General features: G+C 55.9%; 1 protein-coding gene across 1 annotated transcript in view; it reads left to right on the top strand.

The window, feature by feature from the left end:
* The first annotated feature begins 933 nt into the window (after window positions 1–933).
* MN1 (MN1 proto-oncogene, transcriptional regulator) overlaps window positions 934–27,418 on the top strand; it is a 44,404-nt gene continuing 17,919 nt past the window's right edge. The window contains 2 exon segments of the mRNA XM_045534368.1: window positions 934–2,844; window positions 2,846–4,700. Coding sequence (XP_045390324.1) covers window positions 934–2,844; window positions 2,846–4,700 — 3,766 coding nt within the window.

The raw sequence follows: 27,418 nt of genomic DNA, 5'->3' as shown, positions 1-27,418 counted from the left end.
GCCTTGGAGCGACCCAACCCCTCTCCTCGCTGCCCTCCCGCGCCTGCGACGGTGCGCGGAGACTCGAGCGAACTCCAAGACCCAACGGCGGAGGACAGAAGCCGCAGGCGGCGGACGTGGCCGCGAAGCGGCGCGCCGGGCGCAGCGCACCCGCCGCCAAGCAGGGGAGCCGCGCCTTTCCCCCGACCCTCCGCTCCAGCCCCCGGCGCCTGCTGCCTCCCCAGCCCCTCTGCGTCCTCAGCTCGGGGGCCAGCACCCACGATGCCGAGCGGAGCCTCCAGTCTTCCGACCCGCTGAAGAAGCAGCAGCCGGTCGCCCGGAGCCGACGGGGACTGTGCAAGCCGATCGTGCTCGGTGGAGGCTTGGGCGGCGGAGCGCTGGGACTCCGGGGGGAGGGGGGAGGGACCGCTCTGTCGGTGCCCGGAGCCAGCCGCGGCTTTGAAGGGTCTCCCTCCCCTGCCCTTAACAGCTCCGCCACGGACTCCGGGAGGCTGAGGGCGGCGTCCTGGGGCTCCCCAGCCGACCCAATCGGACTTAAGAAGGTGATCGCTCTGCTCTCCCACCCCCCTTCCCTCCCCCTTTTCCCCCACTTAACTTTTTGTCTCTGTTCACCCGCGGCTCCGTCCCCTCCCCGCAGACCCACCCGCGGCTGTGCCAACTGCCCGGGGTATGGGTCCCCCAACACGGCTTTTGGAGGCCCCGCAGCCTCGCAAGATATGAGAGGCCCGCCCCGGGGCAGAGCCAGAGCTTCAGGAGCGGAGCTGGTAGCCCCCAGCCTCCCCACGCCAGGCGGGGTGGCGGAGCGCGCTGCGCCCCCGCGGTGCTGAGCGTCCCGGAGCGCCCAATCCAGGGCTGGAACGAGTAGCTGGCCGGAGGCGCGCCGCGGAGAGCAAGCTGTCATGCCCTATTGATCCCCCCTGCCCCCCGCCAAGTATGTTTGGGCTGGACCAATTCGAGCCCCAGATCAACAGCAGGAACGCCGGCCAGGGCGAGAGGAACTTTAACGAGACCGGACTGAGCATGAACACCCATTTTAAGGCTCCGGCTTTCCACACAGGGCCACCCCCTGGCCCCGTGGACCCTGCCATGAGTGCGCTGGGCGAGCCCCCGATCTTGGGCATGAACATGGAGCCATACGGCTTCCACGCGCGCGGTCACTCGGAGTTGCACGCAGGGGGGCTGCAGGCGCAGCCTGTGCACGGCTTCTTTGGCGGTCAGCAGCCTCATCACGGCCACCCGGGAAGCCACCATCCCCACCAGCATCACCCTCACTTTGGGGGCAACTTTGGTGGCCCGGATCCGGGGGCCTCGTGCCTGCATGGGGGTCGCCTGCTCGGCTACGGCGGCGCAGCCGGCGGCCTGGGCAGCCAGCCGCCCTTCGCCGAGGGTTATGAGCACATGGCGGAGAGCCAGGGGCCAGAGAGCTTCGGCCCGCAGCGACCAGGAAACCTCCCGGACTTCCACAGTTCGGGTGCCTCCGGCCACGCTGTGCCTGCCCCATGTCTGCCGCTGGACCAGAGCCCTAACCGAGCCGCCTCCTTCCACGGCCTGCCCTCCTCCAGCGGCTCCGATTCCCACAGTCTGGAGCCCCGGAGGGTGGCGAACCAAGGAGCCGTCGACTCGCTGGAATACAATTACCCGGGCGAGGCGCCCTCGGGACATTTTGACATGTTTTCGCCTTCTGACTCCGAAGGGCAGTTGCCTCATTATGCGGCGGGTCGCCAGGTTCCTGGGGGCGCTTTCCCGGGAGCCTCGGCCATGCCCAGAGCCGCGGGCATGGTGGGCTTGTCCAAAATGCACGCCCAGCAACCGCAGCAGCAGCAGCAGCAACAGCAGCAGCAGCAACAGCAGCAGCAGCAGCAGCATGGTGTGTTCTTTGAGAGGTTCGGCGGGGCCCGCAAGATGCCTGTGGGTCTGGAGCCCGGAGTGGGCTCCAGGCACCCGTTAATGCAGCCGCCCCAGCCGGCCCCGCCACCCCCTCAGCAACAGCCCCCGCAGCAGTCGCAACAGCAGCAGCAGCCGCCGCCACCCGGGCTTCTGGTCCGACAAAATTCGTGCCCGCCTGCGCTCCCTCGGCCCCAGCAGGGCGAGGCGGGCACGCCCAGCGGCGGCCTGCAGGACGGAGGCCCCATGCTGCCCAGCCAGCACGCGCAATTCGAATACCCCATCCACCGGCTGGAGAACCGGAGCATGCACCCTTACTCCGAGCCGGTTTTCAACGTGCAGCATCCTCCTCCGCAGCAGGCGCCCAACCAGCGGCTGCAGCATTTCGATGCGCCCCCCTACATGAACGTGGCCAAGAGGCCGCGCTTCGATTTCCCGGGCAGCGCGGGAGTGGACCGCTGCGCTTCGTGGAACGGCAGCATGCACAACGGCGCTCTGGACAACCACCTCTCACCCTCCGCCTACCCGGGCCTACCCGGCGAGTTCACGCCGCCCGTGCCCGACAGCTTCCCCTCCGGGCCGCCCCTGCAGCACCCTGTCCCGGACCACCAGTCCCTGCAACAGCAGCAGCAGCAGCAGCAGCAGCAGCAACAGCAGCAGCAGCAGCAACAGCAGCAGCAGCGCCAAAACGCGGCCCTCATGATTAAACAGATGGCGTCGCGGAATCAGCAGCAGCGGCTGCGCCAGCCCAGCCTCGCCCAGCTAGGCCACCCCGGGGACGTGGGCCAGGGCGGCCTGGTGCATGGCGGCCCGGTGGGCGGCTTGGCTCAGCCGAACTTTGAGCGCGAAGGCGGCAGCGCGGGCGCGGGGCGCCTGGGAACCTTCGAGCAGCAGGCGCCGCACTTGGCGCAGGAGAGCGCGTGGTTCCCAGGTCCGCACCCGCCGCCCGGAGACCTGCTACCCCCGCAGGATGGGCGGCTCGGGCCTGCCTGCTGACTGCGGTCCGCACGACCCCAGCCTGGCGCCTCCCCCTCCGCCTGGCGGGTCTGGGGTGCTGTACCGGGGCCCTCTGCAGGAGCCGCTGAGGATGCCCGGGGAGGGCCACGTGCCCGCGCTGCCTTCGCCGGGCCTGCAGTTCGGGGGCAGCCTGGCCGGCCTGGGCCAGCTGCAGTCGCCTGGGGCCGGGGTGGGGCTGCCCAGCGCTCCTTCGGAGCGCCGGCCACCGCCGCCAGACTTCGCTGCGCCCGCGCTGGGGGGCCAGCCCGGCTTTCCGTTTGGCGCAGCGAGCCGGCAGGCCACGCCACACAGTGGCCCAGGCGTGAACTCACCCCCGAGCACAGGCGGGGGCGGTGGCAGCTCGGGCGGCGGCGGGGGCGGCGGGGGTGCCTACCCGCCACAGCCTGATTTCCAGCCCAGCCAGCGCACCTCGGCCAGTAAGCTGGGCGCGCTCTCCCTGGGCTCCTTCAATAAGCCCAGCTCCAAGGACAACCTGTTCGGCCAGAGTTGCCTGGCTGCGCTTTCCACCGCTTGCCAGAACATGATCGCCAGCCTAGGGGCCCCCAACCTCAACGTGACCTTCAACAAGAAGAACCCGCCCGAGGGCAAGAGGAAACTGAGCCAGAATGAGACCGACGGCGCGGCCGTGGCCGGTAACCCGGGCTCGGATTACTTCCCGGGAGGGACTGCTCCTGGGGCCCCAGGACCGGGAGGCCCGTCCGGGACTAGTAGCAGCAGCTCCAAAGCCTCGGGGCCGCCCAACACACCCGCCCAGGGGGACGGCACCAGTCTCTCCCCCAACTACAACCTAGAATCAACGTCGGGGAATGACGGCAAGCCAGTTCCCGGGGGTGGTGGCCGGGGACGGGGTCGCAGAAAAAGGGACAGTGGTCACGTGAGCCCCGGGACCTTCTTTGACAAGTACTCAGCAGCTCCGGACAGCGGGGGCGCACCTGGGGTGAGCCCAGGGCAGCAGCCAGCCTCAGGCGCTGCCGTCGGGGGAAGCTCCGCGGGCGAGACTCGCCGGGCCACGACACCCCACGAGAAGGCGCTCACGTCACCGTCGTGGGGGAAGGGGGCTGAGTTGCTCCTGGGGGACCAGCCGGACCTTATGGCGTCCCTGGACGGCGGGGCCAAGTCGGACGGTAGTTCGCCGCACGTGGGCGAGTTCGCCTCGGACGAGGTGAGCACTAGCTACGCCAATGAGGACGAGGTGTCGTCCAGCTCCGATAACCCCCCGGCCCTGGCCAAAGCGAGCAGGAGCCCCCTGGTGACCGGCTCGCCCAAACTCCCTCCCCGTGGGGTAGGCGCCGGGGAACACGGACCGAAGGCGCCCCCGCCCGCGCTCGGCCTGGGTATCATGTCTACCTCTACCTCGACCCCTGACAGCTACGGCGGCGGTGGGGGCACGGGCCATCCGGGCACGCCGGGCCTGGAGCAGGTCCGGACCCCGACGAGCAGCAGCGGCGCCCCGCCACCCGACGAGATCCATCCCCTGGAGATCCTCCAGGCGCAGATCCAGCTGCAGAGGCAGCAGTTCAGCATCTCCGAGGACCAGCCTCTGGGGCTCAAGGGCGGCAAGAAGGGCGAGTGCGCCGTCGGGGCCGCGGGCGTGCAGAACGGCGACAGCCAGCTGGGCAGCTGCTGCTCCGAGGCTGTCAAGAGTGCCATGAGCACCATCGACCTGGACTCGTTAATGGCGGAGCACAGCGCTGCCTGGTACATGCCCTCCGACAAGGCCCTGGTGGACGGCGCGGACGATGACAAGACGCTGGCGCCTTGGGAGAAGGCCAAACCCCAGAACCCCAACAACAAAGAAGGTATATGCGCACTCCTTCCCTTCTCACTTTCCCGGTGACCCGCCCCGTCCCCAGTGCAGGCCTCAGCCTCTGCCCCTGGAGTCCCTTGGGGTTTGGGGGACACAGGTCTTCCTAATCCTCAACCCAGAGCTGCACACCCCTCCTTTGGTTACACCAAGGGCTGTGGGGACAGACCTCCACCCCCAGCTGCTGCCAGGTGGATTCTAGTGCCACAGGGTGGCAAGAACTTACTCAGCAGGCAGCCCTTTGGGAATCTTGCAGTTACCTGCCCCCACCCCCAGTTCCAGCTGAGTTGCCCAGAGAACCGGCCCCCTTCCTTTCACGCTGGGATGTCCCCCCACTGCGCCATTCAGGTTGGTTCCACTTTTGAGGAGTCCTGGGCCCCCTTTCGTGGCAGGACACCTGAGAAGTTGCGTAAACGCCTTCCCACCTTTTCCTAGTTCCCCCGCCAGCCTCCAGCTTGAGTTCTGTAAGGAGCCAGCATCTTTAGCAAAAAAGTTCCCAGCCTCGGTGCGGCAGCATCACTTGGAGGCAACGCCTAATTTGACATTTGTTCCTAATGAATAGCTGTTTTGTCTCTTCTTAACTATTAGAGTTGCATTGAAAAAGTGGAGACCTGTGGGGGTGGCAGGAGGCAGGGAACCTTTTCAGGGTGCATCTCCTTGACATTCGGTGGTGGCTGGGGGGCCGGGGAGGAGCCCGCCTGACAGAGACCAGACCACTCTTCAGGACGTCATTTGTGTATGGGGATATGGATATATATTCTTAAGACACAAAGGACCCGCGTTTGTCAATATCTCCCTTGGCTTTGGTGACAGATGTCCAGTCCCAGCTCTCGTTTGCATTCTAAGCACCCCTCCCCACCGGGCCGGCAGGCCTTTAAGGTGGGAGGGGTGGGGTTAGTGAACGCACTGCCATTCCAGTTAAACTAATAACACTTCTTTTTCACCTAAAGATGTCTAGGCTGCAGTAGATACCATTTTATTTTAATGAAGCTTTTTTATTTAAAAAAAAACTATATATATATGGCAAATGGCTTCTTAAAACCAGGTAACATCAATTTTATTTTTCTTCCTACCTTTTTCTTTTAAACCCTGGTTAAATTCCCTTGGTTTCACCGGGCAGGCTATTACCATGGAGCCAGTGGCTGGCAATTTAACCCTGTCTTTCTAAAAATGTTCCTCCTGATTCTTGCCCTCTCTTGTGTTCTTTCCTCCTCTGCCTGCGCTTTCCTCGCCCTCCCCGCATCCTGCCATCTCTTGACCCTGGGTTTAAGGTGACAGTAGGTTTTAGAATGGGAGGGGGGCTGGGAGAGGCAGGAGGAAGAGGAAGGGGAGTAGGGCGGGAGTTGGGTTCAGAACTCGGGGCTTTCAAGGCGCCTAGCTCCGGGTAGTTTTTCCCGCTTAGGTTTTCTAATTCATGAATGCGGCCTCTCTGCCTTTCTCTTTGTTCCGCGGTTACTGCCCAGCCCGGGACGCCCGGGCCGCGCTCACTCATTTGAAGCCGGGTGTTTAGCATGCACAGCAGACGCCATCGCGGCATCAGCATTCTGCAGCCTTCTCCCAGGCAAGGCCATAAATTGGTTAGTTTGGGACCCTCAGCTTCTTCTCTCTCTTTTTTTTTTTTCCTCCTTTTAAAAATGGAGTTGGACACAGCATCCTGCTTGCTAACACCCCCCCCCCCCCCGCCGCCCCCTTTTATTTTCTTGTACACAACATCTCGATCTGGCTGGATCGATAGCTGGTTAGCACAAATCTCAGCCCCTGTCACTTCTACCTGGCCTGGCCCGGCTGCCCCTCCCCCCTCATCCCCCCCCACCCCTCAGTAATTAAGAACATATTGGCTAAAATGGGGTGAGAAAAGTTAAAAAAAACCCACAAAAACAACCAAACCTGATTTAGAGAATTAATAAAGAAAAACCAGTAGCACTTCACCTTTGAGTCTTTTAAAGAGCCTTAGTAGACTAGATGCAGGGGTATAGGGTGGTTTTAATGAGATTTTTTTTTTTTTTGTAAGTGTCTCTCCCCATCCCCTTTCAAGTCATTCCTTTGGGGTGGGGAAAGATGCCGGGCTGTGACTGAAGAAATGTCAGTAAAGAAATGTTTTGTTTGTTTTATTATCACTGTCAGAGGAGCGAGAATATTTTTTTGGAAACAGATGCTAGTCACTTTCGGGTTGATTTCCCCTGTAAGGTAAATGAGGCCTCTCCTCTGCACTGGGAAGGACAGGGACTTCCTTCCTTCAGGGACCAGCGGGGGACTGGCTGCCTTATAAGCACTGGCAGGGACACCCACTTGACCTCCTTTGTTTTCCACTCTGTGAGGTGGGAAGGACAGTTTGCTGGATAAAGCACTGAATTGAGGTCACTGGAAGCTTCTGCAGCCCTGGGATTGCTAGTTAAGGCTTTATAAGATATCTGCATCCGATCCCTGCTCCCTTACTGCTAGTAAATAAGGATGATTAAACTTTTCATTATGATAACACCCCGCAGTTCCATCTGCACACGTTGTATAAATAGGTACACAGAGCTTACTACAGGCCCCTGAGTCCCCTGGCTGAAAATCAGAGTGAAGCATGCCACTTCAAAATACAGTCAAAAAAAAAAAAAAAAAAAAGGAAAGCAAAATCCTTCTGCTTTTCCTTAAAAATCATGCCCATGATCCCCTTAGCCACGAGCAGCAGTGAGCAATGGCCTTGAATACACCTTCTCTAGGTTCTAGCCCGGGCAAGCACTTTTTTCCACCCACCCCCTCCCCCCTTCCAGGCAAAGCCCATTTTTGTAATGATATTTTATTTTGTCACACCGTAAAACACGCCAGTACTAATGTGATTAAATATTAACACCGTTTCTGAAATTCTTCGCTCCAATGACAAAATACTAGTCGGTATTTAACAAAATGATCTGTGCTCGGATTGGAGGGAACGAATAAGTCTTCAGAACTGCACAAGGCGTGCGGCCACTGGGACGTGCCCAGAGTGTCTTATGGGCTTTAAGATGTCCTTGGGAGGGGAGGGGACTTGACTGGCAAGTTGCAGTTCTCACAAAGTCTAGGCGAGAATCACATGTGATTACCATTTTTTTTTTTAAACCAGGAAAGCTAACCTCTCCAAATTATGCTTCCCTTGACTTCTTAATCAACCCACCAAACAACTTTTATATAATGAAATCCTACATCTGATCATGACACTCTTTTTGCACAAAGTTGGAGTGGGGGAAGGGTGAGGTTATGGAGAAGAGGAAAAAAAAAAAACAACAGAAAACCAGCCAGCCTAAGTTTGGGCCTATTCAGACATCTCTTAAATCAGTGAGGATTACGTAAACCTAAAAATAGTTTGCGAAATCATCCGCCTATCTTCGTAATAGGTGTGTGGTTATGGAAGAATTTCAACACTGAGAGAGAGGGAGAAATAGTGATAGATTATAGATAATAAATAGTAAGTTGGAAAAAGTATGTTTTCCCTGCTCCTGCCCCGGACGATTTTCAAAAGTTGAATTAACCGTATTCTGTAGGAAGTTTCTCCTTGCCAAACTTCCTTTCCCTTGGTAGCTCTCTGTCTTGCAAACCCGGGACGGTCTAGAAATGCTCTTTCACGCACATTGAGATGGGAGCGGTCTCGGTATACGCTCTGCACTCAATCCTGCCCTTTTTGGAAGTCTGATATTTTTACAGTGATGCGGAAGAAATTTTTGGAATTTCATGCTTCTCTGTGTTCCAGTCGGAACATAGGAAGCAGCACTGAGAAATCCTAGGCTGGCAGGATTTGAACATTGAATTTCTTTAGACGTGGGGCAGATGTGGGGAGGGGCTGCCCGGGGGTAGGTCCTAGCCTCAGAGCAAAGCCCTGGTTTTTGAGTCCTTTCCCCCACTCCCCATACCGTGGAGAGAATTTTTAAAGCTCACTCAAACTTGTTTGGAGAAGGCAAGGAGCCTTGCAGTCCTGTTTCCCTGCGAAATCACCCAGCAAGGGTTGCATGCCTTCATGTGACTTTTGAGCCTCCGGAAGATGTAACCCAAAACTTTGCAGGTGTTAATCAGGGGTAATGTAAACAGATAGGGCCCCCTTTGTGCAGCTGAAGTTGGGGCCTGCCTGCTCCCTGGCTAGACCACGACATACAACTACTGTTCTTTGCTGCTTGTTTAATATTTCATGGCTGTAATAAACCTGTCTTCTTAGCCCGCCTCCCAACATAAAACCCCAACCTAGCACACATCTGCAATTATACATTTCTACTAAATATTAATAAAGGACAAGGATGTTTTAAGGGGCCAAAGCTTAGCGGTGTTGAACTTGTCATGGTTTCTGCCACTGGAGTTTTCTGGCTGTTTTGATTTTGAATAGCCATTGCCTTCTACTGGTCGATATATACTTATATATTCACATATATAAATGTGTGCAATTTTTGTAGATTGACGGGCTTTCCTCAGGTATAGCTTTCTTTAATATAAATTCATTTAGATTTCTTGCGAGGCCCCTTTAGACCAGAAATAAGAGACTGTTGAAATGTACTTCTATTTTACTGAGGTTTCTAGGAAAGGAGTGAGGGTTGGTTAATCTAATTTCTCTTTCTAGCAATGAAATTCTATGATTCCTGATATGATTTTGTTTGCCTGACAGAGGTATTTAAATTTCCACAAAGAATCTTAATAGGTTTTGAACATACGGCTGCTCTCGCCAAGAAGTTATTGGATATCCTCTGTTGATATAAAATATACATCTTTAATAAACTGTCTGGGAGGACCAGGTGAAATTAGAGGAGGAAAATTCTTCCCACTGTGGAAGGACCAACTTGAGGGCGTCGTCGGGATTGTGCGGGATCTCCTAAAGTCACCCTCTGCTGGAAAATTTAGCACAATCACTTGTGACCGACCTGTTTGTCTCCACTGGAATGACAATGACGTCGGATCGTGTTCTTTGCCCAGGGAGTGATCAGCTTTGCCGAGAGCATTTAGGCGATAAATACTCTTGGTGAGGAATACTGTATTTACCTCTGTTTGGTTATTTTTAGAGATTAAAAGGCTGTAGCTTTATATAATAGGATCAAATGTCTGGGGAGTGTGTGAGAGCAAGGAGGCCTCCCAAGCGCATCGCAACATAAAAACATCCAATCCTCTCATGCCAGAGGGGTCCTCGGTTTATAGGGGGCCCCCTGAAACCAGTGGGGTCCCCCCGTCTGTCCTGTTCTCACAGACCCCTGCTTGTTCTACCCCAGCCTTTGGTCTGGAGGGGCCGGAACAGTCCAGCCTCATCATGTTGACTCACGTCGGGATGGGGACTCGCCGGCCATGTGTTTGTTTTAGGACACCGTCTATATTTAGGTGCGTCTTGGGTGGACAGATTTGAGTGTGGGATTTGATCGCTCGTGGTGGAGTTGTTGATGTATACATGAGTGCGTGATTGAGAAGAGAGACATCTGGGGGAAAGATTTTCAAGTTTCCTTGACTTCTCGCACACACGCTGGAGCCAGCGGAAGGGGCCTGGGTCTGTGTCTCAGGGAGGGAGGCAGGACCCCGTGCAATGTGCAGTTCAGCGTGTGAAGGAGCCCCCCTCTCTCCCCCACCCCCCCCAGCATACGCACGTATACATATGCATGGCCAAGTGCATTTCCATCAGATCTGAAGTCACCCTCCAATTTCCCCCTAATCTGCTTTCCGAAGGCGAGGGGGGACAGGAGCTAACCCTTCAGTCTCAATGGCCTTAGCTGACAGGTTCTGAGTCTGCAAAGGCCTGAATGAGCTCCAGTCCTAAAAATAGAGGGAGGATTTTGAAGATCCTAATTACGAAATCTCGGCCTCTCGGGGCCTCCTGGGGCCGTGGGTGACTTTGATCCGGAGTATTTCAGTCGCAGACGCACTCGCCCCTCGTTGGGTTTCGCGCGTGAGCGTGCGTGGAGGTGTCTCTCTGGCTGAGTTCAGCTCACACCAGTTTCCTGCCAGGAGAGGAATCTTTGAATCGGCGCCTCCCCCGACCTCCCCACGGCCCCCACCCTCACCCCCACCCGTCGTGGGAAGCGAACGCTGCTTCTCATTTATGGAAATTCCACTCCTTTATTGTAATCTTTTGGTACCAACGACGCGGTGGAGACGATGCTGGGCTTTCGAATTAGTCACGGCTCTGCCTGCAGGGTCCCTCTGTGTCCTGAGGCACAACAGCTCAGCCGGAGTCCCCAGCTCAATGCCACCCAGGGTCCCCGGGAAGTGGCGAACAGGACCCGAAGGCAGAGATGGTTTGTGGGGCCTGGGCACATTTTGCTGGATGGGTCTCCGCAGCACAAACGTGGCCCTGATCATTTCCTGCCATCCTCCAGTGACACGACAGCCGGCATCCAACCCTCAGCCTCACCGTAGCAATCCGTTGCTTTGTAGAGCCTGGCTGAGAAGACACCTTGTCGTGGGGCGTGTACTTCCAGGGGGCAAACACTCCAAACTTATTTTGTGAGCAGGATCGAAAAGCAGGCTTAAGTTTCATGTGCCCGAGTGCGGAGGGACGTTTGAAAGACATCACTTTCTCAGGGTGTGATTATTATAGGATGGTGAGACCCGCTTTGTTTGCTGGTCTGCATGTTAATCAACAGCCTCCGAGGTTTGGGAAGCAAACGGAGTGTCTGCTCCCAACACGGCGTCTGCCCAGAGGGAAGGGGCACCACGGGGGAAGCTGCCACAGGTCCCCCGAGTCTTGACATCCAAGGGTCTGTTTCAGGTTCCCCAGAAGCTTCCAGTTTTGGCCCGACACGGCCACATTGGAGGCATCCTTGGTACCTGTGGAGTAGAGGGGAGGTTCATTGTCGTCCAAATTCTCCTTCTCCTGGTTGGCTGAGCAAGCTGGTAGGTTTTCCTAATCAACTGTTTCCTTGTGAAGCCGGATCCGAGGGAACTTTATAGCAAGTACGTGCGTGTCCCTTCACGATTCATACATCAGCGTGGGGACCCAGATGCCCTTTAAACACAAGGCAATTGAATTTAATAGTTTGGAGGTCTTAGCCTATTCATGATAACTTGCTGGCTCTCTTTCCGAAGGTCCCAGAAGGAACATCTTACATGGAATGGACGTGTCCAAAAAGGGAGGAAATGAAAAAAAAAAAAAAAACCCAATAAACATCCCAATTCACACCCACATTGTTGAGGGAAAGCAGGTTTTTATGTTCCCGTCTTTAAGGCTCAGAGTCCAATGAACTCCAGTTGTGCTTGTAGAATCAGCTGTGTGGGCCTAAGTCTCTGCCTGACCTCTCACTTTTGACTTCTCCGTGGAAAATCTTGGACTTGCCCAAAATGTTTGGTACTGGGGGTCTGATTCTTCCATTGGTCCCTGGTTTGCTGGGTTGCAGACTGACTCACTGGTGCTCGTATCTGGTTTGGGTGAAGTGAGCTGTGTTGGAAATGCTTCAGGGAAGGCTTATGTGGGACCCACCGCTGTCGAAGCTCTTTGGAAAGTTGGGCACTTCCAAGACACCGGGAAGAGAACCGGGTCTTGTTTTTCCCCTGCACGTCTCGAAAATCCCCTCCACAGTTCCTCAGACGTAGAGGGCCCTTGTCACGCCTTTGGAGGAAATGTGGACAAACTTTGGTGCCAAGACACTCCGACAGTTTTGTTTCTTCTGGTTTCTCTTGGAGCAGCCTGTCTTGGGAAAACTAAGTGGCCCGTAGACGCGTTCGGTTGTTGAGGCATTAAAATTAGTTTTTCCTTCTTGGTGCTGATAAGAATGGAAAGAGCTTTGGGGCATGAAGCTTTCATTTGATTTTAAAGCTTCAGGCAAAAATTTCCCTGGCGTGATGCGGGCTCCGGGCCTTTCTGATGCCCCTGGCTTTGCGTGGTGTGGCTGGGGAGACCCCTCTGCCCTGAAGTTGAGGGCCCCAGCGGCCCTATCTGGTTTTTCTGGTGGTATTTGGGAGCTCCTGGAATGTGAGATGACAGCTAATGGGTGAACCCCTCCACGCACGCATGCACACACACACACACATGCACACACGCACACGCACACTGTTTCCTGTTTGTCTAGTCATTCAGGGCAGGGTGAGGTGTCAAAAAACGATGTGAACCTTTTCGGTTACAGTGAAGCAGTGTTTTCAGATGCCCTTGCATCTTGGAATACAAGCATTGTCAAATGATTGGCAACGACCACCAGGAGTAAAATACTTCCGAGGGACCATCGTATGATCAGAGAGGGGGTGGGGAAGTCTGCAGGAAACCCAGCCTGTTTCGAAATCCCCAAAGCTCAGACTTCCAGAGAAAGCGAGGGTTGGTTGAGAATTTCCTGAGAAGTGAGTTGGTTCTCCCCTATCCTCGTGGGCCGTTTGAAAAAGCACTGGAAAATTTTAGGGCCCAGTTCCTGATGTGGACGATCTGCCCCCTTTTCCAGAAGACAGAGAGAAAAACACCCCCAGTTAGAAAGGCTGGATGGAAATTGGGGTGAGGTTCATTTTCTTGGGGTGAGGGCTGTGGTAGAGGGATGGATGGGGCCGGGAGAAATGTATGCATGTGAGTGGGCACGTTATTTACCAACTCTCGGGGTTCAGGAGTGGAAAATAATTTATAAGTGCGAAAGTCATTTACAACACCTCCTCCTGGACAAGGCTGAGGGTGTGTTGAGTTGCTCAGGGGGCCAGTGTTGGCCATCAAAAGGGACAGAAAGTGTTTGGTGAGATTTTCCTACTGGACCGGGGGCTGCCCTGTCACCGAAGATGTAGGAGAGAAATGGACACTGAGGACCCAGCTGGGGACTGGATAGCAGCATGGTGGGTCTGTTAGCAATCAGGGCCCGGCTCTGTTTGGGAATGGCCGAGGCAGGCTCATGGCAGGATGAAGTCCCAGACAGGCCCTGGGTGGGTCCAGCCCCTGCAACATGCCTGTGGCCAACTCCTGCGGAGGGGCCGAGGCCCAGACCTTTCCATAAAAGAGGGACGATGGGGGTAGGGGTGGGAAAAGGGAGTGACCTTTATCCTGGTGACCCCGTAAGGTGGCCACGGGGGCTTCTCTCTCAGCCCCAAGCCCCTTCTGGCATAATCTTGGCTTTCACAGCCACGGCAGGCAGGTCCCACTGCCTTGAAACACAAGCACGCCCCGAGATGCCCTCCCACACAATGTATATTTTTTTCCTTTTTCTGAATGGTAGGCAAAAAGGGAACCAAAGTCAGTGACAAATTCAGCAAGAGGAAGATTTCCCCGACTCGAGAAAAGCCAAATGTGGAAAGGAGCTGGAGAAATGAGAGTCTCCTCTTTCGTCCCTTTCAGGGGACCCCAGGTCCAGCCTTCAGTAGCCCTTAATGCTTTTATGGAGAGGCCTAATTGGCTAAAAACAAATTGGCCATTTTTGTCCCCTGCAATGTAACTCTGGTGGTTGTTTAGTATTTGAGGGAAGGGAGGCTGGGATCAAAATTTGGCTTTTAAAAACAGGAGCAATTTCACGATCCTTATGCCGTGACTATTTCTAAATCGTCTGGGCATAAAGGTTTGGATGCGTTTTGCCGGTTCCTGCGTGCGTGCGCGTGCGCGCGTGCACACACACACACACATACACACACACACACACACACACACGCTGGCCCGGGACGTCTTAAGGAGAAATGAAAAAATAATTTCCCCCCAAGAAGAAGCTCGTAGAAAGTTTTGGCCCTGTTCACTTTGAAGCAGACGAATATTGATCTCCATGTGGTCAATTTTTGCCGAATTTGTAATCCCGTTAGGCCTCTGGGAGAGGGATGATTAATTTACTTGTACATTTCACCATTTTGGGTCAGTTTAGTTAATAAGCATTTATTTTGTGCTCAGTGCGTGTGAAGCATTTTGCTGGGATTAGAATTGTGCGTGTGTGTGTGTGTGTGCCCATGTATGTGTGCATGTGTGTGTGTCTGTGTGTGTGTGAGGGCATTAAAGGGGCCCATCGCCCAGCATGGAATAAAGCCCCCAGTCTAGGTTCCCACAACCTCCCTGGGACAGGAAGAGAGGGCGGGTGGCGCCTTGTCCCATCACTTGTCAGGGAGGGGGAATAAAAAGCCCAGAGGTTAGCAAACCCGGCCTCCCAGAGCCTTGAGGATGTCCAGAGAACACAGGCTTCCTCCTGGTGCCTTAGTTCTCGGACCCGGGAGAGCGTCCGAGCATTAATTCTTAACTGACTGGGAGCCAAGCACCTTCGCGGACCAGAGGTCTCCGCACTTGGGCGGAGAGTTAGGGATGTTAAACCTCTTTGCAGCACCTTCCATTCTGCTGCCTTGACAAATGGTGGTGGCGGGTGTGTGTGTGTGTGTGTGTGTGTGTGTGTGTGTGTGCATGTGCGCGTGTGTGTGACTTTTAAGAAATGCATAGTTTGACTTCCAAAGAAGGAAGAAAAAGTATGCCTAAGTCTCGAAAGCTGGGAAAAGGAAAACCAAAGCAAAACAGCCCGCAGCTCTGGCCTTTCCCAACGCGGGGTCTCTAACGGGGAGCGCGTGTCACTTTGACGGTGGGAGCGCGTCAGCCGGGCTTTGCTGGGTGGGTGCCCCTTCTTTCCCTCTCTGGACTCCCCCTAGCTCTCCTGCTTCTCTGCCTCCAGATGATGGGTTAAAATTCCACTTAAAAACAAAAACAACAACCAAAAATCCAGGCTTTGACCGTAACACTTTTGGAGCAAATGGTGTCCCCAGCACCCCCAGCCTCCATGTGCTGAATCCCTCGCACATCGGTCTCCACCGGGGCCCTGCCTTTGCAGAGCGAGGGCTGGACGGAGTATTTTGCGGCACTGAGCCAGCCTGAAATGGACTGGAGGCGCTGGGGAACCAGGCATTTGCAGAGATGAGGATACAATTTCTTTTTTTATGTGGGCCCGTTAAAATCTAATGGACATTGGTGTCTGGCCTTAAATTTGGAGAGGGTCTTTATCTAACCCTTAAAACCAGAGTCGTTTCCGGTAATTACGACACCCCAGGCCAGACCACTAAATCTTCCAGAGGCTCGTCTGGGTGACCGTGCTGGGGGCTGGGAGGGGCCAGGGGGGCACACCTGTTACCTGTATCAGCTATAATTAGGACATTTCTGGACTCCTGGTTTTAAAGGAAGAATTTATGGGCCAGGCAACGCCGGAAGACAGCAGCCAGAGGCGTCCTGGCTCCTGGCAGTGAGGTTGCAGGAGCCCCCACACTGGGTGCCCATCCCAGCCCCTGCGTTTCCTTAATGAACTAATTTAGCTCCCCAACGTTTGCTAATAAGCAAGTAGTTATTTTGAGCATCCAAGAGAGAAAGAGCTGGAAGACTTCTTTTCTGAACAAAAAAAAAAAAACAAAAAAAACTTTTTGGAATAAAGAAAAAGTATTATGTTTTGAAGTTTGAGCCGACTTGGCGCCCAGGCTTGAGATGTCACAGGGGAGAACACGTTTGGGGCGACGTGGCCGGACGTGGCCGTGTGGCCGAGCCCCATCCCCGCCTGTGATTTTGCGTCTCCATGGAGGGTTTTTTTTTCCGTTGTTAGGAACGGTGGAGACCACAACACCCAGACTCCGTGAAGTTTGTTTGGAAGGACTGTTTAGATTACTCTCGCTTTTCAAATGGAGAGAAACTTGGTTTAATGGGAAAATAGCAGTATTACTATCTTGGTGTGTTTGCTTTAGCGTTTAAAAATAGTTTGTTTTCATAGCCTGAATTTCATCCTTTCCTTCTTTGCTTGTTTGATGGAAACCCGTGTGTGTGTGTGTGTGTGTGTGTGTGTGTGTGTGTGTGTGTGTAGGATCACAGCACACATCTATGTACATGCAGGCAGTGAAATGGTTGCAATCGTACAACCCGCCCCCCGCCCCCCCAAAAAATGGTTGCCATTTTACAGCTGGCTAAAGGGACCCGGAGCATTTGTTTTTAACTTAAACCATCTTTTTGTCCCTTCCTCCCTCATCAACATACACCGCTCCCAATCTCTCCCCCCCCAGCCCTAGCAATATTTATTTCTTCCTTAAAAAAGGAATGCCGGCCCGTTTGCTGAGGTCCCTGTTGGAATAGATTTTCAGAGGTTGTGTATTAAATGTGTTCGAGGGCGATTTCAGCCCTAAGCCTGCTTGTCCCGCTACTAATGTCAGCGGGGCCTATTACAGAGAGGCAAAGAATATTGTAAATGGCTTATGCAGAAAAACCATTTAGATAAAAATGCAATTTTCCCTTCTGCATAGAGTGCTAAGAATTAATAGCACATTCTTTCTAAATGGGTATTTTTATATTATATTTTCCCCCTAATGAAATTCTTTTCCCAAACAGGAGCATGTTTCATTTTAAACTTCAGAGTAAAATTGATCTGTTTTTAAGCCCACAAAAACCGGCGTCCCAGTTTCCAGCAGAGACCCCTTCCGTCCCTACTCCGCGTCTGAGATTTTTAAAGTTAGCTCATGCTGTGGACGGTGATGGCACTTCTGTCCCTGGGCTCTCCACGTGGAGGCTGAAAAGAGGGAGGGGCTGGGTTGGCCCCACCTTGGGGTTTTTCCTTCCTTGGTCGTGGGGTAAGTTTGGGGATGTTTAGTGGTTTTGACAAACAGAGAAACTGGTCCTGAGGTTTGGGCTGTTCGTGGTTGACCCTGGCCTGGCCTGGCCGTCGAGGGAGGCTCAGGAAATTCCCGTGGTCCTCTGCGGGGTGCGCCCCTCTCCCCCTGTTTCTTGCAGGGGAGGCCCAAGTGCCCCTGTCCTGCTCCCCTTCACGTGACAGCCGGGAAGGGGGCTGCTTTCAGCCCCCGAGTGACCGCCGAGGGGCCTCCGTGGGCATTTTGGGAGGAGTGGAAACTCGGAACTTCTCAGAAGGGCGATTTCAGCAGACCAGCAGAAGCTTGGGGCAGCGTTGTCGTCGTGGAAAGTCTTTGAGAGCTTGCGCTGGCTGCCACGGGCCAGTGTCTGCTGACCCAGTTTTCCCTGCCCGCTGTGTGTACGTGGAGATATTTGGTGGCCTTGCCTTGGCAGCTTAGGTGTCCAGACTTGACGGCGATGGACCCTGTGATGTCACAGTAGAAGAACATCCTAAAGCACAGCCTTGCAGTTTTCACTGTCAATGCGGCACTAAGGTGAAAGTTTAGGGAAAACTCTAGAATGGGAAAGAACTACCAGTTTTGTGCCTCTTCCCTATAACATTTTCTGGTGGAGAGAACCAAGGCCCAGAGAGGGCAGGCAACTTGGCCAAAGTCACACAGCACAGGCATAGAGCGAGGACCGGACTATAGCTGACCCTTGACCTTGCCTTCCCTTCTTGCCCCTTGACCCCTCACCTGGGAGCTACGATCCGATTTTGCCTGGCTAATCCTTGCTCAGACCACAGTTGGGTCTTCCTGAGCCAGAAGTTTGCAAACCTTTTTAGGAAGCACCACGACATACAACTTCGGATGACAGCAGCCCTCGTTCCAAGGTGGATATTGTGCAGGAAATGACTTTTTTTTTTTTTTTTAAAGACAAGGTCTCACTCTGTTGTCCAGGCAACAGTACAGGGGCGTCATCATAGCTCACTGCAACCTCAGACTCCTGGGCTCAAGTGATCCTCCTGCCTTGGCCTCCCGAGTAGCTGGGACTACAGGTGCCACCACACCCGGCTAAAGGAAATGATGCTTGACCTTGGGGAAGCCACAGTAGCACGATATCCCACCAGCTGAGTGGTCTGCATTTCAGGCCCTTTGCCTCTTCCGAGCTGTGTGACCTTAGACGAGCCACTTCACTGCTCCCAGCTTGGTTTCCTCATTGATAGAATTGCAGAAGAAAAAAAAATAGTGCTTACCTCATAGAAGTATTGTGAGGACTAAACAGGATGATTTTAGCTAGCACTGTAATAATGTTGTTGAGAGCACAGGCTCCGGAGCCAGGCAAACCTGGGTTCAAACCCTAGTAATTCCACTTCATAGCTGTGTGACCTTGGGCAGTTTACTTAACCTCTCTGTGCTTTCATTTCCTCATCAGTGAAAGAAGATAATAATAGTTCCTACCTCTTGGGGCTAGGAGGATTCAATGAGTTAATGTATGCATGAGTTGATACTCAGAGACCTGCCTAGACAGAGGAAGTGCTATGCCAGCCCCAGCTTTTATTGATCACCTACTGTATGCCACATGGTTCGTCTGAACCTACAAAGTGCACGATGACGTTGCTGCTACTGTTTATCCCATCTTAGGGATGAGGAGACAGGCACAGAGAGGCCAGCAAGTGGTGTGGGCTGGAGGAGAACCACAGCAGGCTGTGTGTCAGGCACTCAGCACTGGGTCTGGCACCAGGGACTTGCTCAGTAAATGTCACAGTGTCACAGGGCGGGGCCTGCCTGGAACCTGCCGCCCCCGCAACAGCAATTTCAGTTCTCACTGTCGGACCAGTGTGTGGCCACGGAGGGTGGGGTGGGTGTGCAGACCTACGTGTTTGGGGCAGGCAGGCCCTGAGCAGATGTCGGTGGGCCGGTCACAGCCTGGCACGGTCAGGCACGGTCGCTAGCAGCAGGATGGTAGCGCCGAGGTATTTTTTTCTGCCTGACAGCTCTCCCTGTGTTCCTAAGGAACAGCTCCCTGATATGCATGAGTAATGGTCAGCCTTCTCACTGAAGGAATGCACGAGATGAGCCGGCCCCGGGCTCGGAGCACTTTGCCGGGAGCCCGAGTCAGCCCCAGACAGGCTGGGGGAGCTGGCGTGTGTCTGGCACCTCAGGTGGGGCCCCAGGAACCTGGCAGGCTTCGGCTGAGACAGTGAGAGCCAGAGTGAACGAGGGAGGGAGAGAGAGAGAGAGAGAGAGAGAGAGAGAGAGGGAAAGAAACCTTGAGCGTCCCTGCCCCTGGTGAGGGTGGGAGGGTGTAGGAGTCAGACAAGCTGAGTTTGAATCCCGGCTCTGCCGCTTGCATGCTGTGTGACCTTGCACAGGGAATTCACTTCTCTGAGCCTCAGTTTCCTTGCCTGGAAGACAGATATAATTCCTGGGACCCTCTCAGAGGGTTGCTGTAGGGATGCACAAGCGGGTAGGCTGGCGAGAGCACGGGCTCTGGGGTCAGCTCCGGAGGGAGGCGTTCTCTGCTCCCGTGTGGGACCCCCGGCCACGTTCCAGCTCCTCTCCGAGCCCTCGGCTGCAATCCGGGCAGAGCAACGCACTTCTAACAGGGCAGTGGCAGTGGTCCTCGCCCAGGCGTGCTGTTGTTCCCCAGGGGGTACTTGGCAACGTCTAGACGTCTTTGGTTGTCACGACTGCAGGAGGGAGGATGCTACTGGCTTCTGATGGGTAGGTGTGAGGGATGGTGCCCAGTGTCCTACCTCGCACGGGACAGCCCTCACTACCCTCCTCCCCAGCAAAGACCGATCCAGCCCAAATTGTCAACAGTGCCAGGGTTGAGAAACCCTGACCTACAGTGAGTGATTGAGGTTAGGTTCAAAATGATGCCCAAGACATGGTAGTAAAGGCTGCGTTCAAAAGTGTCGGCGTATTTATTCATTCAACAAACACTATCAAGCCACTTGCCACATGGTGACATTGTTCTAGGTGCTGGGACAGACAGACAGACCGACAGACAAACAGCTAACAAGAAAAATGCAGAGAATTAGAAGGGGGTGAGTGAGGGGTCTCTAGACTGGGCCACCAGGAAGGTCTCCGTGAGGTGGTGACGGGCAAGAGGGACCCCCTGGATGGTGACAAGGAGCCAGCCGGGGGTGTTCTGGTGACTCTTCAACACCTGGCTCTTTGCGGGAGGAAATGAACGCTCTGATGTGTAGCGTCTGCCGATTCCCGTGGTGTAAATACATTCACCACCGCCCAGTGGATTTCAGGCTACCAAAGTGATGTCAACGTCAGCGTCAGCAGGTTGCAAAATTCCCGAATATCTAACACTGGGCTCCCACAGCCCGGAGCCTGCTGTGTCAAGCTCTGCGGGAAGGGTGTTGGGTGGGGGCACAGGAGGTGCGGGATCCCTGAGCCCGGACTGAGCGGGTCTGTTCCCGGAACAAGGAGGCGGCTGGGGAGGGGGAGAAACAGTCCGGGCAGGCAGAGGCCCGACTGCTCCGGTCAGGTCAACAGTTTGGATTTTATTCTAAGTGTGGCCGGGGTGGCAGGGGCGCAGGGGAGGGTGTTGAGCACAGGAGGAGTGGGGGCTGAGGGTGCATAGTAGATGTGCAATTAACAGTGCTTCATCTGAGCCCGGGGGCCTGAGCAAATGTCCGTTTCCCTTCCCTTACGCCCTGGCCCCTCTGAAGAGGCAGGAGCTCTGCCCTGACAGTCTGGGACACCCAGGTCAGAGACGAGGCAGATTAGGCCACACTGCCCCCAGGATGGGGAGCTCGGGCCCCCAGGCAAGGACCCAGCCCGCCGCAGGTAGGGGGCCGTGGGGGATGTGTGTCCTCCCCCTGAGCCGGCCAGGCCGGGATTCATGTCCTGGCCCGGGGAGACTGTGTTTCCTTCTTTCTCCAGGCCTGGCAGAGGTCACGCTGGCAGGAAAGCACAGGCCAGCTGGGGCCAGCCCGAGGAGGCGTGGAGGGCTGGGCCCCTGGGTGACCCGGGCCTGGCGTCCACGTTCTGGAAGCTTTTCCTTTGCCCCCTCCCCAACTCTCTGAGTGGCAAAGGCATCATACTGGGCTCCCATCAGGCCGAGCCCCATTTTACAGATGAGAAAACTGAGGCTCAGAGAGGTAAAGTGACCTGCCCGAGGTCGCGCGGCTGGGAGGGGGCACAGTGTGGACGCATAGCCGGGCCTTTCTGAACCTGCGCCCAGAACCGCTGAGGATACGGAGACGGGAAGCCCTATTTCCCGCCCACGGAGGCTCCAGATAAAAACCCACTCCGGGTCTTGCTCCCTCCTGGCAGTTGCCACGTCCTGCCGTCGGCTGCTCAGGCCTTCACCATTTGCTTCCCACAGGGGAAGGGGCAGCGGTCAGAGCCCCAGGCCTGGGGGCCGGGAGGGGACAGAGGGGCAAGGCCCCCTCGCCGACCCTCAGCCTGCGTCTCTGCCCAGTGGCTCAATTCTGGTATCTCGGAGGACCCCAGGGAGCCGGGAGCGTCGGCCTGTGTATCTGGTCCCTTCTGTGTGCCAGGGAGCGGGGGGGGGGCCTTTGTCGCAGGGACACGTTCTGTCCTGGTCTCAGGCCCGGGGTGTGAGTGCCCCGTCCAGTGACAGCGTTGGGTGTGGCCATCCTGACACCCTGCTGCCATTGACCCCTGAGATTTAGGAAGGGGGTGGGGGTTTCCTCCAAGGGGACTGGGGTGGGGCTGGTCCCTACCCCATCTCTGCAGGGGTGGGGAGGGGAGGAAGGGGTCCCCCACGTCCCAGCCTCTCTCCCCACCCCTATCCCCAACCCTGGTCCTCACCAGCCCCTCCTGCCGTGGGTTGTGCTTGCCTGAGCTGCTGTGGCCTGGGGCACAGCCACCGTCCCCCCCTGGGCGAGGCTCGTCACAGACGTCAGGGCCTGCTGGACCCCAGAGGATGCCGGAGTTTCCTCCATTAGTCACCTGACCACCGGCCATTGGAGGTGGATTTTGTGTCCTGGACCTCAGAGGGGAAGCCGTGCACGGAACCAGGCCCTTCCCCACCCGGGCCTCAGTTTCCCCATCTGCCTTTTGGGTTACATGGGGTTGTGGCTAGGATCAGGGGAAATGATGGAAGCACTCAGCCCGGCTCTGGCACATCAAAGACGTCACTGAGCCTTGGCAGAAGTACAGATGCGTCCTCCAGGGCGGGAGGAGCCGGGCCCCTCTGCGGGGAGGGAGCGACAGGCCGTGTGGACCGGAGCAGTGGGCGTCCCCTGCAGGATGGCTCCGTCCCCAGTGGGCAGTGACAGATTTGCCTGCAGGGTTGTGGAGGGTGGTCTCGGATGTCGTGCAAGGCAGAGATAGTGGCCACTGCGGTTGGCAGAAATTCCCCAGACAGCGAGACGTTTTAGAACGTAGGTCGGTGAGAAAATGAACCGGAGACAAAAATTGTGCCTTTTCTGGAACTCCTGCGAGTTTGCAATACCCTGCCTCTCTGCGCCCGCTTGTTAGGTTCCCTGTCTGTGCAGGGGTTGGCAAACCAGCCCCTTGCTGGCCTGAGGAAACCTTTCTAAAAATCACGGCAACGGTGCTAATAATCTTTAAAAGGATATATTAACCACACCTTCTATTCTGTAGATGCACGGTGATGTGTGCTTCATGGGCAGTTGTCAGACAAACCACGTGTCGCCCTTAAAAGCCCCTATAGCTGTTAACCGCTGCTGGGGTGACCGACTGGGGGAGAGAAGAGACACACCCTGTAGCACTTTTCTTCTCGCTCGTGTTTGTTTCTCCCCAAATCCGTGCCATGCAAGCCTGTCTGGCTGGAGGTTTCCTCTCGATTTTGCTTTTGGAAGAAATCTCTGCTGATTCTCCGCCCCCAGCATTCATGTACGATTTGATCCGACAAAGGTGGGGTGGCGGAGAGGGTTGGTTGTAGGGTGCAAAATGCTGTCTGCAGAGAGTGGGGTGTACTCATCTCCCCTCTTGCGTTTTAAAGGCCGGTGCAAAAACTTCTTTTTTTTGCACGCCAGTTCCTGGGGGACAGAAAAAATATCTCCGGCTGTGGTTCCCCAGGTGTTTGCTGTGTCCCCCTGTCCCCCGCCACCTCCCCCTCCTCCTTTTTCTCCTCTCCCTTTCATTCCTGGAACAATCGTCCCTGGCCAGCTCCTCTGGGCTCTTCCACGTTCCCTGCCAAAAACAAAAACCATTCTTAACCCCAGATGACCAGGCCTGCAGTCGTTTTGTCTGGTATGTGGCGTCCTCCTTGGGTGGGGGGGCATGCATGCTTCCAATTTATATTCCAGCGTGCCAGCTTCAAGGGAGATGGGCTTACAGGAGTGGGGAACCCAGGGCCACATTTCCAAAGAGGAGAGGGGGGTGGGGCGAGGGAGGGATGGCAAACTCCAGGTGACCAGCAGATTCTAGGTCAGGCCAGTCCCCTGTTTCAGACCCCCCCCTGCCCCACTCCCTGCCTTCTTAGCCCCGTGGTAGACTTTGGATTTTACTCTGCATTCTATTTGATTATTATTATTTTATAATGAGGTCAGGCTGAAAATCCATCTGCCTGGGCCTGCCCTGCCTAGGTTTGAAGGCAATTAAACCGGAGACTAACCTCTTAATTAGGGTTTCCCTGTGTAAATCTCATTTGATAAATTCCTTATCATCCTTGGCTTTAACTACAGTGCGTCCTCGAGACGGGATCGAGCTCCCGGGGGGCCTGTAAGTGAATCCCCCCCAGAGAGGCTGCCCCGTCCGCAAACGCCTCTAGCCAGAGCCTCCCCCAGGAAGCGGCTGGGAGAGAGGCCCCTTTCGGGGTTAATTAATCAGAAAATTTAGTGGTGCCCGGTGATTCCGGAGAACTTGTCTGCCACCTCTGAAATCTCCTGTTCCCCCTTCTGCCTCCTTTCTAGGTCTTTTTAAAAAAAAAAAAATTTTTTTTTTAGGGTGAACCAGACTCTGCTTAAAGGAAATCTGCAGCCGCCACTCCTTCCTTGTAGCTCCCCCCTCCCTCCTGCCCGACCTGTTTGTCTGTGTGGATGGTTAAAAAAATTTTTTTTTTTCCCTTCCCTTTTTTAAACGCCAGTGCGGCTGGGAGTGGAAATGTCAGAGGTCAGGCTCCAGGCAGCGGGAGCAGGGAGCAGCCTCAGCTGCCGTCTGTGCCACTCCGAGACATCAGAGCTGCGCTTAACCCTTTGGAACCCAGCCCCTGCCTGCGGCTCCCGGGGACGCCGGGCTCGTCTTGTCACTCTCTTCTCTGGAGTCGGGGTGGGGGGTGCGTTGGCCCCTGGACTCCTTTTGGAGGGTTTTAAGCTAAAAGTTACTTCTGGGGTGGAAAGGAGGGTAGTCACAGCGGCATCACTTAGAAGAATGTCCAGTTGGAGTTTTGGTCCTAGCAGCATGTGCTGAGCAGTACTGGGCCCCTACGGTGTGTTAGGATCAGGGTCGAGACGCTGTTTGTTTGGGTGCAGTCGTGTGGGGCGGGCTCAGCCACGGCCATGCTCACTGCTTTAACCCTGCCAGCATCCCGGGAGACGTCCCAGTTCACAGATGGGGAAACTGAGGCCCAGGAGGAACAGTGATGTGCTCAGGTAGGGGTGGAATCGGGACCCAGTGTTCCGAGTTCTGAACCCTCAATTCCTGCATACCAAGACCCCCCCAACCCCCTATTCCTGGAGTCTGGTAAGAGGAGAAGCCTGAGTCACACATGGAATTTGGGCTGCTTATGTCATTCTATAGCTATTAAAAGGGCGGGGGCCAGTCTGGAGGGCTGAACACGTGCTGGGGCCTTCTCTGTGTCACCCACAGCATCCTCCCAGCCCTGGGAAGCAGTGACTGCTGTGGACCCATTTTACAGATGAGGAAGGTAAAGCCCGATCTGCCCCCCCACTCTTTGTGCCCACTGGGCCAGGCTGTCTCCCCGTGGGGACGCTGCCAGTTCGTGGAAGCGGGAAAAAGAGCACAAAACACCCGCCTCCCAACCACCGGGTCTCCATCACCCGTGGAGTCCCCCAAGGGCAGTGTGACAGGGACAGTCTGTGAAGTAGGGCTCAGGAGGGGGATGTCAGGGCGACACGGGGTCTGGTCTGCCAGTGGCCCAGGTTGGTACCTGGCAGAGCCGCCCCTGGCCCCTGGGCCCCTGTGGAATTGTCACAAATGTTGTTATCGCCGTGCCTCGGTTTCCTCCTTCTGGGCAGCAAGGACAGTGGCCGTGCCAGCCCCAGGGGGCTTTGTGGGCACCAAACCTGCCTGTACACAGGAAGCGTTACCGCCGGCGACTCCCACCAGGTGAGCTTCAGCAACATGAGCTGCTGGGATTATTATTTATTCCTAATAGTGGAAGAAAAAAAGACGTAGGCACAGTGAAGTCCCCGAGGGAAGAAGCCCTGTGTGGTGACCAGCGCCTCGTGGACAGCCGGGGGCGTGGGGGTCCCAGTGGGAGCTGGAAGCAGGAGGCTCTGCCCCAGCCCGGTCCATGGGCTGGGCCTCCGACCAGGGGCTGTGTGGCCCTGGGGAAGTCACCCCACCTCTCTGCGCTCTCGGTGGTAGGGAGAAAACACCCGCTTCCTGGGTCGGTTTTGGGGGTAATTTGGGTGGTGGCCTTGGGATCCACCCTGCTGGCCAGGCCTCCGTTTCCCCGTGTGGAATGGGGAAGCTTCGGGGAGGCTCAGAGGAAGTGATATGCCCAGACGTGTTTTGCAGCCTCGGAGAAGGCTGCTCAGACGTCAGAGATTATTATTAGAATAATAGAGTGGGGTTGTTTCTCTGCAGAGCCGAGGGACATCTGAGCACGCGGGGGACGCAGCGCTTGGCTTCCAGGAGCCCCATTTAGGCTGCAGGTCTTTCGAGGGGTCTGTTTGCTCCCCGTCTCCCTCTCCCCGCAAGGGGCACCGCGGGGTTGGTGAGAGATAGTCCCGCAAATAAAAGGAGCAGGAGGATGTTTTGGGCCTGGGTCCGCCTCCCAGGCCCTCTCTCACTGTGCAGCCCTGAGCGAGTCCTCGCTGCTCTGCGCCTCTGTTTCCTGGTCTGTAAAATGGGTGCAGCGAGTTTCTACCTCTTGGGGCGGCTTTGAGGACTAAGTGAAGTGGGGCGTGTGAGGTGCCAGCCTGGGCTCTAAATGACATGCTCTGTCTCTGGTCACCGTGGGACAGCTCAGGCCCAGCTGAGCCTGGGAAGGTCCGGAGCCGCGGGCAGCAGCCCTTGAATTCTCCCTCGCGGGCCTGCGGCCTCCCTTCCTCCCTTGCTCGGAAACCAAAGCCCGGCATCTGTTTCCCCGGGAGCTGTTTAATATTCCGCCGCGGTAAAATGAACTCATCGGAGCCACCCGAAAACAGCTGAATGAACCCCCCGGCGCCCAGTTGCCTTTCAGAGCAGCTCCAGACCTCCCTCGGGCCTCAGGGAGGCTGGCAAAGGCAGCAGCTGCGGGAGAGGGGCCCCCTTTTCTTCTTGTGCCCTGGGGGAGCCTGTGCCCCTAAATGGGGCCCCTGGAAGGCTGGGTGGGGGGCTGGAGTCTGGGGAGGGGCGGCCTGGGATTCCCGGCCTGTTTGGGGCCTTGTTTGTGCTTCTTGGCTCAGAGGTTCTGTGTGTGGGGCCTCCCTGGGGAGGCTGAGGGAGCTGGGCCGTCCCCAGAGTCCGCTGCTCCTGGGCGCGGTGGAGGCAGGAAGCCCCCCCACCAATAAGCCACACTGTTTGATGATGGTGATGATGGTGATGATGATGATGATGGTGGTGGCGATATCCATGGCACTTGGCAAGTACCAAAAACCGCTAAGTGTGTTGTCTTGCCAGCTAACTGATGCCTTGAAACTACTGGGGACAGTTTACTGTCCCTATTCCCATTTGACAGGTGAGGAAACCGGGGCCCGAGAGGTGAGCCGGGCTGTCTAAGATCACGCGGCTAGGAAGTGGCCAAGCAGGGCTTCCACCAGAGTCCGCTGTCCCCACCTCACCACCGTCCTGATGCTGCCACACAGACGTCTGCACCTGCAGGGCTGCCCTGGGGTCAGGTGACATCAAAGCCATCGAGCGCTGCACCCAGGCAGGCAGCCGGCACTGCTTAAGTGCCAGCCGTCATCCCTACCTGATCACCGTGCTTCGTAACGCCGTTGCCTGTTCAGTCCAAACCTCGCGGCGCTCTCCCTGCGGCCCCTGCCCCAGCTGCTCCTCCGTTTTCAGCCCAGCTCCCTCGAAGGGTGAGCGGTAACAAAGTGCTTCCAGGTAGAAGCTGGATTAATTTCATATAATTATCCCTGACAAAATTAAATATTACTTGCAATTAGTCTGGGGCAATTTCTCTGCTGACACGTGGCGAGG

The sequence above is a fragment of the Lemur catta genome, chromosome 21, assembly GCF_020740605.2.
Source record: "Lemur catta isolate mLemCat1 chromosome 21, mLemCat1.pri, whole genome shotgun sequence".
Taxonomy (NCBI): Eukaryota; Metazoa; Chordata; class Mammalia; order Primates; family Lemuridae; genus Lemur; species Lemur catta.
The sequence above is the reverse complement of the archived record's forward strand: the minus strand, read 5'-3'. Positions and strand labels throughout refer to the sequence as shown.